This window comes from Ictalurus furcatus, chromosome 4 (assembly GCF_023375685.1).
Source record: "Ictalurus furcatus strain D&B chromosome 4, Billie_1.0, whole genome shotgun sequence".
Lineage (NCBI taxonomy): Eukaryota > Metazoa > Chordata > Actinopteri > Siluriformes > Ictaluridae > Ictalurus > Ictalurus furcatus.
Window position 1 is genome coordinate 252,501 of NC_071258.1, and position 12,500 is coordinate 265,000.

Sequence of the window (12,500 nt, forward strand, 5' to 3'; positions counted from 1 at the left end):
CTCAAGCTGGAGGACTGATTTATCACCTTCGGCCAGAACTGTGGAGACTGTGGGTCTGGCCCCTGAGGGGCACCAGCCAATAGATTCTGGTCTCGCAACTGAGGTTGTAGAGACCATGTAGAACACTAGGGCATCATCCACGAGGAAATTGTATGCACTCAAGTGTTCGACTTTTTGTCTCGTGGTGTGAGGAACGTCAGCTAGACTCAGTGAACTGCACCACAGCTTCAGTCCTGGAGTTCTTACAAGGACGTTTCTCAGCAGGGTTGGATCCTTTACAATCAGGGTCTATGTGGCTGCCATTTTGGCCAGCCACGCCCCTACTGATGGAGCCTCTGTGGGGCAACATCCTCTAACATCGAGGTTTATGCGTGGTGTCAGGCAGCTGAGGCCCCTCTGCAGACCACACATACCTTCCTGGGACCTTCTGTGCCCCATTTGAGCCCTTAGAGTCAGCCTCAGAGAAGCTTCTTCACATGTAGGAAATCTTCTCCGGTTTCCTCCCCCAGTCCAAAGGCTGATTGGCGTGTCTAAAGTGTCCGTGGTGTATGAATGGGTGTGTGAGTGTGTGTGTGATTGTGCCCTGCGATGGACTGGCACCCTGTCCAGGGTGTACCCTGCCTTGTGCCCGATGCTCCCTGGGATAGACTCCAGGTTCCCCCCGTGACCCTGAAGAAGGAGTAAACGGTAGAAGATGGATGGATGGATGAATGGATAATAATAATAATAATAATAATAATAATAATAATAATAATAATAATAATAATAATAACGTGTTGCTTTTTGGCTCCCCATAGCTCCGCCCATGCTTTCTGTTTCTTCCTCCTCGTTATTATTTAGTTTAATTTTGATAACAGGGAGTTTAGAACACTGACACAGGCTCAGACTTTTAAACGTGTGTGTGTTTATTTATAGATCATCAACTCACCAGAGACCAGAACTCCTATAACACACAGTTATAAAAATAAATCTCTCATATTTAAATATTTCATAACACGTGCCTCCACTAAACTCACGAGCATGAAGAACAGCTTTTCTGTGTGTGTGTGTGTGTGTGTAGGTTTTCCTGATCCTCAGTGGACAGAATTTAACATGCATCACGCGAGTGTGTTTGCGGTCGTGTTAATTAAAACCCTGGCGCACACGCACACACACGCGCGCGCGCACACACACGCACACACTCACACACACACTGGAGTTTGTAAAGCAGCCAGCAGGAGTCTCAGTGTCTCAGGATAACGGAGCAGTTTGCGGAGAAAAGTTAAACTTCAGGCCGGAAGTGGAGCAGAACAGAGAGAAAGGCGGAGAGGAGAGAGAGAAGTGTGAGAGCGCTGTGAGAGGGAGACAGACAGACAGACAGAGGAAGAGGAGGAGGAGGAGGATGGTGAAGATGGTTATAAGGCGGATTTAGTGTCAGTAGAGTAAGGCGGTTAGAGGAGAAGGAAGATGGGATTACCGACTCTGGAGTTCAGTGACTCGGTTCTGGACAGTCCCGCCTTCAGAGACACGCTGAAGAACCACGAAGTGGAGCTGGAGAACACCAACAAGTTCATCAAGGAGCTCATCAAGGACGGGAACGCGCTTATAGGCGCTCTGAAAAGTAAGCAACTGCACATTACACACTATACACAACACTATATACTGCACACTAACACTATACACTAACACTATACACTAACACTATACACACTACACACTAACGCTATACACAACACTATATACTGCACACTAACACTATACACTGCACACTAACACTATACACTAACACTATACACACTACACACTAACGCTATACACAACACTATATACTGCACACTAACACGATACACACTACACACTATACACTAACGTTATACACAACACTATATACTGCACACTAACACTATACACTGCACACTAACACTATACACTAACACTATACACACTACACACTAACGCTATACACAACACTATATACTGCACACTAACACGATACACACTACACACTATACACTAACGTTATACACAACACTATATACTGCACACTAACACTATACACTAACACTATACACAACAATATATACTGCACCCTACACACTATACACTAACACTATACACATCACTACATACTGCACACCAACACTATACACGAACACTATATACTGCACACTACACACTATACACTAACACTATACACACTACACACTATACACTATATACAACACTATATACTGCACCCTACACACTATACACTAACACTATACACATCACTACATACTGCATACCAACACTATACACAACACTATATACTGCACACTACACACTATACACTAACACTATACACAACACTATATACTGAACCCTACACACTATACACTAACACTATACACATCACTACATACTGCACACCAACACTATACACAACACTATATACTGCACACTAACACTATACACTAACACTATACACATCACTACATACTGCACACCAACACTATACACAACAGTATACACAATACTATATACTGCACACTATACACATCACTACATACTGCACACCAACACTATACACAACACTATACACAACAGTATACACAATACTATATACTGCACCCTACACACTATACACTGCACATTATACACAAACATTACACACTAACACTATACACACTACATACTGCACACTAACACTACACACTAACGTTATACACCACACACTAACACTATACACTACACACTAACACTGTACACTACACACTACCACTACACATTGAACACTAACACTACACACTAACATTACATACTAACACTATACACATCACTACATACTGCATACTAACATTACACACTAACGCTATACACTACACACCAACACTACACACTAACACTATACATATCACTACATAATGCACACTAACATTACACACTAACGCTACACATTACACACTAACGCTATACACTACACACTAACACTACATGCTAACATTACACACTAACACTATACACTACACACTAACACTACACACTAACACTATACATATCACTACATAATGCACACTAACATTACACACTAACGCTACACATTACACACTAACGCTATACACTACACACTACACGCTAACATTACACACTAACGCTATACACTACACACTAACACTACACGCTAACATTACACACTAACGCTATACACTACACACTAACACTACACGCTAACATTACACACTAACGCTATACACTACACACTAACACTACACGCTAACATTACACACTAACGCTATACACTACACACTAACACTACACGCTAACATTACACACTAACGCTATACACTACACACTAACACTACACGCTAACATTACACACTAACGCTATACACTACACACTAACACTACACGCTAACATTACACACTAACGCTATACACTACACACTAACACTACACGCTAACATTACACACTAACGCTATACACTACACACTAACACTACACGCTAACATTACACACTAACGCTATACACTACACACTAACACTACACGCTAACATTACACACTAACGCTATACACTACACACTAACACTACACGCTAACATTACACACTAACGCTATACACTACACACTAACACTACACGCTAACATTACACACTAACGCTATACACTACACACTAACACTACACGCTAACATTACACACTAACGCTATACACTACACACTAACACTACACGCTAACATTACACACTAACGCTATACACTACACACTAACACTACACGCTAACATTACACACTAACGCTATACACTACACACTAACACTACACGCTAACATTACACACTAACGCTATACACTACACACTAACACTATACACTACACACTAACACTACACGCTAACATTACACACTAACACTATACACATCACTACATACTGCACCCTACACACTATACATATACCAACACTATACACATCACCACATACTGCACACCAACACTATACACAACACTATACACACTACACACTATACACTAACACTATACACAACACTATACATATCACTACATACTATACACTAACACTACACACTGCACGCTAACACTATACACTAACACTATACACAACACTACACACAACACTACATACTGCACACTAACACTATACATATCACTACATACTATACATTACACACTGCACACTAACACTATACACAACACTGCACACTGCACACTAACACTATACACTATATGGATAAAAGCATCTGCTAAGGGAATAAATGTAAATGTACACACTACACACTATGCACATGGAGTGAATGTTGTAGGGGTTACGGCACTTTTATATGTTTTCTGTGTTATGTTCCTCAGAGATTAGAACCCCTTTAGGCAGGTACAGTAAGGAGATTTAAATATCCAAAGAACCCTAGAGGAACCATTTTCCTAACAGGATATATAGACACAGTGTAGTTTTTCAGTGCCGTTTGTGGGCACGATAATTTTATCAGAAAGTAAAACCATTTTAGGAGGCCAAGAACCCTTAAAGAACCCTTGAAGAACTCCTGAACATCTCAAAGTTTATAGATATTAAGAAGAAAGTAATCAGCAATAATTTGTTTGTCCCAAACAGTTACCCAGTTGATACACACACTCACAGCAGTGTAACTGATTAGGTGTGGTTGTCTGTGGTTAGTTGTGTGGATAGTTGTAGTTAGTTGTGTGGATAGTTCTGGATAGTTGTAGTTAGTTGTGTGGATAGTTCTGGATAGTTGTGGTTAGTTGTGTGGATAGTTGTAGTTAGTTGTGTGGATAGTTCTGGATAGTTGTGGATAGTTGTGTGGATAGTTGTAGTTAGTTGTGTGGATAGTTGTGGATAGTTGTGGTTATCTGTGGTTAGTTGTGGTTAGTTGTGTGGTCAGTTGTGCTTCGCTCAGGTTCTGTCTGTGTGATTATAATGATATGAAGCTCATTCAAAGTTCTCTCGCATGTTCAGGTTCATCTGATCAAATGTTCCTCCTCATGAAAGTGTTTATTACTGATCAGACCTGCGTTAGTATTGGACATGAGTATCAGATCTCGGAGTTTATAGACAGATGAGCAGGTTTTTGGACAACTCTGAGTTCTGTGAGGAGTTCTCTTCTCTTCTCTTCTCTTCTCTTCTCTTCTCTTCTCTTCTCTTCTCTTCTCTTCTCTGACCTTTCTGTGAGTCAGTAATTCTCTTCGTGCTTTAGCCACAGGAAATGGACAATAAACAAGGTTGTGTAACCATATCTGGCCCATACTCTGATAGTGAGTGTGTGTGTGTTGTTTACATGCTTATTGCGATGTTGTGATTGAGCAGCACTGTCACTGCGGAGTCTCACATTTCTGTCACCAATTTATCCTTTTGCAAACTCATCGGTTATTCTGAGCTGAGATTACATTTTATTAATGTATTTATTTATTTATCAGACACTGAAATCAGAAAGGAGTAACAGATCAGACGTGATTAGTTATATAAAATGAAAACTGAGCAGCTGAGGGGTTTAATCTGAGAGAATCGAGCGGCGATTCTCTCAGTCCCGGGAATTAACGTGCTCCTGTTCTCACTGAAGCCTCAGAGTCAGGAACTAAAGCCAACTCTAATGAGAAGGAGAACCCACATGTTTTAACGGAGTTGGGGCGGGGGGTGATTCGTTTGTCCAGGGGACACATCAGACACCGAGTCCAATGTGTGATTAGAGCGAGTGTGTACATCCTGCTTTGACTCCTGCAAAGAAAAGTGCCTCATAAATTACATACCAGCAACGAGCACCTACACACACCATGCTGAAATTAGGGGGCCGTGTGTGTGTGTGTGTGTGTGTGTGTGTGTGTGTGTGTGTGTGTGTGTGTGTGTGTGTGTGTGTGTGTTAAAACAGCAGAGAGGAACTGAAATACAGAAACAGAAAAGCCCTTGGTGTAGATGTGACCTTTTAGAAAAGTGTCTTGTGAACACACTACACCGAGTTACACAACATTACACAATATAACAAAACGCTCTCACTGAAAGACCGAACAGTTCCTACTGTGTGTGTGTGTGTGTGTGTGTGTGTGTGTGTGTTCCAAACCTCAAGTACACACAGTGTTTACTCGGTTTCCCTCGGTCTGGCGATCACACTCGGGTCCGAGAGCATCCGGGTTTTCCCGTGTGAATGCATTAGTGTGTTATGCTCTCGCGTCCTGCCCCTCTATAGCACACGTTACAACACTAATACACACAACGTCTCTCTGCATGAAGTGTGTTACAACATCCAGAATGTTCTGACAGGTTCAGCCAGTGGGAGAGGGATGATATGAAAAACGGAGAGATGAGTGGGAAATGAGTGTAAAGGAAGAAAAGGATGATCACTGGTGTGTGTGTGTGTGTGCTGTGGCATGTGTGTGTTGTTACTGCAGGCGAGACGGGACATGTCCCATTACTCCGTCTCTACTCACTGAAAACACGAGGACTCCTCATCTTTGTCACATCCTGTTGCACTGTGTGCGTAATGAATATTAATGAGTTTATAATGAATATTAATGAGTGTGTGATGTTATAGTGTGACAGACAGAGTAAACATGAGCAGTAGCTACACTGCAGGTATCCCAGATCCCCCTTTGATCTCGGTTCCCATGTGTTAGTGTTTCAGCGACGCTGACACTCGACCTCGCCTAAAAACGCGTACGCTGTAAGTCCACAATCGCACGGCGTATCGTCCTCTAGTAGACCGGGTGAGTGTGTTCAGGGCAGTGGCGTATCTCCAACACTGTCGGATGTTGTGTAAAGCAACACACCATCACTGACTTAACAGGAAATACGTCAGCGTACGGAATTACGGCTCTCTTGGCGTTCCAAGGCGACGTTAAGTCCAAGCCTAGTGGTTTCCGTATCTTGTTTCTGTCTACTTCCCGGTTCTGACTTTTCTGCCCGTGGTGTGATGCCGATTATTACTGAACGTTATAGAAAACACAGGAATGACATGGATGTGGAACGCTCTATTTTACAGTTCTTCAGCGAGCCTGAGCTCCACGTACGCTTTCATCATCCTGAACCCACGTGAGGCTGAATCCAGCTTCGTGTTCAGTGTAGAAGCTCACTACTGTACGCAGGGTATAACAGAGTGATGGTGTACAGCAGGGGTGTCCGATCTTATCCGGAAATAGTGTGGTGCAGGTTTTCATTCCAAACGAGCAGGAGCCACACCTGAGTGTATTGAAAGCCAAGATGAACTGATGAAACAGGTGGAATCAGGTGTGTCTCCTGCTCGGTTGGAATGAAGACCTGCACCCACTCCGGTTCTTTCCGGATAAGACTGGACGTCCCTGGTGTAGACTCTACAGAGTGCTCTATATCGTACACTCCACACCAGTTGTTTTGGTATTTAGTGGATGTTCTAGTGCTCATGAAAGGCTTTTGGAAAATAAATCAGTCCCCATTTCCCCCCTCGAGCTGGATCCTTCACTCAGGTGTGGATGTGTAATGCATTATTGATAAATCTGACTCACCGTTACTGAGCACGCTGACAAACCCGGAGCTGTTTATCGAGTGAAAGTGCTCAGCGTCGAGCCGGACGAGGGCCTACGAGCAGATTTTGCAGCCTGTGATACAGCCAGCGGAGGATCAGTCGACTCGCAGCTCACACGGCAGGAGGTGGATATTGATCCCGATTTGGGTTTGATATCCACCTTCAGGGGCAGGAAAGATTTTTCTTCTCTTTTCTCTGTGTGATGGAAAAAAGTAAAAGGAAGATCTGGAGAATCTGAATCAGTTTTATCGACTAAAGGCTTCTGAGGAGTGATATTTTCTGTAACAGATATTTTAGCGTGTAGATGATCTCAGTGAGTTAGCGTAACCTGTTCGTATGTAATATGATGTGTACAGAATGCGTAGTTTTGAACAGCACAGTAAATATTGTCTTTATAATAGTCATATTTATTTATATACTTTTATAATGATTTTAAAATCTCCAAATTATTTACAAAAAACAAAAAGATGGTACATTAATGATCTATAATCACTAATGAGTTCATCGTACATCTGTAAAAGTAATTCAGATTGTGCTTGGCAAGAATAGTTAAACAAGTAGCATGCTAATCTGGATTTAAAAACACGTCTAAAGTTAAAAAGCGTTCCTGTCCTCCTCTCTGGAGCACGGGCGCGAGATCCCTAACGTTACTGCCTAAAACTTAATGACTAACATCAGAATTTCTGTTTGATCAGAATTTAGAAGGACGTTTCTGTTCAGCTGTCGTGTCAGTGCTACTGAATCTGACTGAAGCGATGATTGTGTCAGCAGTGTAGAAGTGGAACACGGTATTAAGTTTGGATCTAAAGGAGAATAAGTGTCTCAGTGGTTAAAGGCTCTGCGTGACTGATCAGAAGGTCAGGAGTTCAAATCCCAGCACTGCCAAGCCACTGTTGGGCCCCTGAGCGAGGCCCTGAACCCTCTCTGCTCAGGTGTAAAAATGAGATGAATGGAAATCGCTCTGGATAACACCGTCTGCCAAAAACAGAACATTGTGACGCCATATTGTTATTTTTTACATCAAGATTCTCCGTTGATGCAAAAAACTGATAATGGTCTGTCATGTAGGATGTACTCCGTGTGTGTGTGTGTGTGTGTGTGTGTGTGTGTGTGTGTGTGTGTTAGGGATGTCACAAGAACCGATACTTCGGTACCAACATTCTTAAAACGTGACAGTACTTATTTTTCGGCAGTAGCGTAGGTGCCGATGTTGCAATTCATCCGGAACTGAAGGGGGCAGCAGATACGCGTAAGTGTTTTAGTCGGTCCACAAGTGGTGAAGAAGAAGAACGCTTACAAGCACACGGGAGAAACTACAGAAGTTTAGCTCCGCCCTGACTGGTTGAGAGGAAAGGTAGGCGGTTTCCGGTGTGTAACCGATGCTATCGTTCATTTCAAACACAGCGAGGAAACACCTGGAATTTGGAGAAGCGCCTGAAAGACGGTCCTGTATTATATTGGGTTGAGGCAGCTGCATCGTGGCGTGAAACCAGCTAACGCTATGCTCCATGTAATGTTAGCGATAGCCAGTTATTTATTAACGACGCTAACGCATTGCAGTGTGATGAACTACCTCCTAATGTTCCACCATGCACCTCCATTCAGCCCGGGTCCTGTCAGATACATGTAGTAATGTCACTCATAAGTAACTAAAATATCCCCCTCTCTCTTTTTGCCAGTATTAGAGGATGAAGTCTGCCAGGAGTTTTTAATTTTATGTTTTATGTTTTTATACCACACCGTGGTATCGACTTTGGTATGGAGTATCGTGTACTTTTGGTGGTATCGATACCGACTACTAGATTTTTGGTATCGTGACATCCCTAGTGTGTACTGTATGTATAATATAAAGATCGGTTAAAGATCTTGTTTAAAGGAAATATTTCTCACACACACACACACACACACACACACACACACACACACACACACACAGTGTTTAATGTGTTTGAACAGAACCCCGGTGTGTTCTCCCCCTCGGTGTAGTCCTTCAGGCCGGTGAGAACACTGCAGTCACGCTCAAGAGAGCAGCTGAGCTCTTCTACTTCTTCCTACTGAACTGGAGTTTTTGTAGTGTTTTTGTGAGCTGTTAAACTGAAACGAGTACAGAGCTGTAGCTGCAGGAACACCACATGCTCTGGGGATTTGGGCGTGCAGGAAGAGAAAATAAACACAGGATGTGACATTAAAGGTTTGAATTTAATCGAAAGGTTGTTTATATAATTATCAAATCATTTATTTATCAGCGGCTGTGTGATCTCCACGCTCGCGCATACTCTTAGCGAAGGACTTCTTTACGAGGACGTTTTGACCCCTACACAGTCAGGTCGAGAAAACCGCACATCATGTGGAACAAAGGTCAAAAAAATGGAAGTATAAAGGAAAAATTAGATTAGAAGATAAACTGAAGATGAAGTGATCTTGGTGTGTTTAGACTCAGGAGTCAGGAAGTGAAGCAGGAGTGCTCTGGGGAACGCGAGCTCCTCAGTGATGGATTTTGGTGAATGTTATAAAGCACAGAAGATTCCGGTACATTTATATCTATTTCTTCTCTTTTGTAAGGAGCTCAGAGACGTGTTTCAGACTCGGCGGGTGACTGGACGTGTCACAGTCCAGCGTCTGAAGCTAAATGTCTAAAGCAGAATAAAACGCACTTCTTATTTCATAAACTATTCACAGAGGCAGAGATGAGGACGTGGAGGTTCGGTGAGGTCTCGCTGCTCACAGAGCCGGCTTTGTTTCACTGTCAGATACGCGGAGAAGACAACGACGCATAAATCACTCGCCCGCACCGCTACGTGCTTTTAAAGGCCAGAAAGTGAATTCTCAGTCTGACTTCTTTCAGAAGTTTTTTTTTCCTTCCAAAGGCAAGACAAGATATTACCATGGAGGAGCGTTATAAAAATGGATGACTGAAACGGCGCCGTCTTTTTCCTCGGCTGATTATTTTTTCCGGCAGTTTATTTCCTGTTTATATTCTTTCTTTACCCTACATTTAGCAACTAATTAAGGCTCATTTATGTGTAAATTAGAGTAATTTAATTGCCAGAAATAGAAACTGCTAGTAAAATGTACAAACATCCAATTACTTGTTATCAAGTTGTTTGTTGTGAAGATCAACATCGAGATTGAGATGGAAGAGAAGGAAAAGTTCACAACACTTTTTGCCAAGAAACTTTGAGGAAAACAGAATAAAACTGAGAATAATAAAATAAGAAGAATAAGAAGCTAAGAAGAATAAAACAGCACAAATCTGATAAACACGTGATGAAGGTGTGCAGTGGTCCTCTAACGTTAACTGCAAATGTGTGTTTCATGGTGGCAGCAGGATGAGAAGGTCAGTCCCGTCACAGATTCCAGCTCCTCATGGAGGATCTCCAGATATTCCCAAGCTGACTGAGATATTACATCAAAATTTTGTGCGCCCCTGACCATAACACCCATGTGCTTCTTCCCAAACTGTATCCACAAAGTCTGAAGCACACAGTTGTGTAGAACGTCTCTGTACGCTGTGGCATTATATACAATTCCCCTTCACTGGAACTAAGAATCCCAAACACTGTTCCAGCGCGACACACAGTGCACAAAGCTCCATGAAGACGGGGGTGAAGGTTAGAAGAAGGTAGAAGAACTCGAGTGTCCTGCACAGAGCCCTGACCTCAACCCCACTGAACTCCTTTGGGATGAACTGGAACTGGAGTCTCCTTACATCAACATCAACATCAGCACCTGACCTCAACCTCACTGACGCTCTTGTAGCTGAATGATCACTAATCCCCACAGCCACGCCCCAAAATCCCAAATTCACACTCACAAATCCCCACAGCCACGCCCCAAAATCCCAAATTCACACTCACAAATCCCCACAGCCACGCCCCAAAATCCCAAATTCACACTCACAAATCCCCACAGCCACGCCCCAAAATGACACTCACTAATACCCATAGCCACACCCCAAAATTCTAAAATCACACTCACAAATCCCTATAGCCACGCCCCAAAATTACACTCACTAATACCCATAGCCACGCCCCAAAATTCCAAAATCACACTCACTAATACTCATAGCCACGCCCCAAAATTCTAAAATCACACTCACAAATACCCACAGCCACGCCCCAAAATTACAAAATCAGTCACTAATACCCATAGCCACGCCCCAAAATCACAGTCACTAATACCCATAGCCACGCCCCAAAATCTAGTAAAGTGCCCAAACCGCCTCAGCTGGCTCCTCTTTAATCAGTGGTTCTACTGTGAGGTTCTTCCAGTATGTGGAGCTTCTCACTCTCAGCCCTGACCATGAACTTTAATCTGATTTGTTATTAACACTGCTACAAACTCTCCCCCCCCAAACTCTTCCCCCAAACTCTTCCCCCAAACTCTTCCCCCCTTCACATTTCCAGTGGTCATTTTGTCACTCAGCAGGTGGTTGTTGCTCTCAGAGAGCTGTTCAGACGGATGTTCAGACGGATGTTCAGACGGATGTTCAGATGTCATGTGATGTACAGTGTCGGAGCAGGACTGATGTGGTTTGATGCTTGGTTTTGGAGTTTCTCTGCTATTGTGTTATAGAAATGAAGTCTTCAGACCGTGACATTGTGCTCAGACTGATGGGTTACGGCTCAGGCCTCCTGAAGCGCAGAGCTTTGATAAAGTCTCACATCATTTGTTTGACTTTTACAGAACATGTAGAGAAATTTGAGCAAAGCTGGTATTTGATCACACTGTACTCCTAAAACGCAGGACCTACACTCGTCTCATCCCGTACTCCTGACATCTTTCATCGGTTCTCCGTTACAAAAGAGATGTTTTTCCTCCATTGCTGATCTGTATCTCTGTCTTTCTTAAAAACATATAGTCTCTCAAGAGCAGCCGTTCCATCCATAAACTCTCATCATCTCCTCCTCAGAGCAGGACGGCGTTCTGTGCCGTTTACATCCGTAAACCTGCAGCACAGCTAACGGCTTCAACAGCAGCAACTTCCTGCTTTCAAAAATAATCACCAGTAAATATTTGTAATG

At 42.9% G+C, this 12,500-nt stretch overlaps 1 protein-coding gene across 2 annotated transcripts in view; it reads left to right on the forward strand.

Moving 5' to 3' along the window:
- Nucleotides 1–1,237: 1,237 nt before the first annotated feature.
- The window catches only part of LOC128606343 (rho GTPase-activating protein 42), a 75,930-nt gene continuing 64,667 nt past the window's right edge, over nucleotides 1,238–12,500 (forward strand). Inside the window, exon 1 of one of the 2 annotated variants that reach the window (XM_053622382.1) lies at nucleotides 1,238–1,600. In XM_053622382.1, the coding sequence (XP_053478357.1) occupies nucleotides 1,447–1,600 (154 nt within the window). In that variant the 5' untranslated portion in view covers nucleotides 1,238–1,446. The remainder of the gene's footprint in view (nucleotides 1,601–12,500) is intronic. The other variant, XM_053622383.1, reaches the window with a different exon arrangement.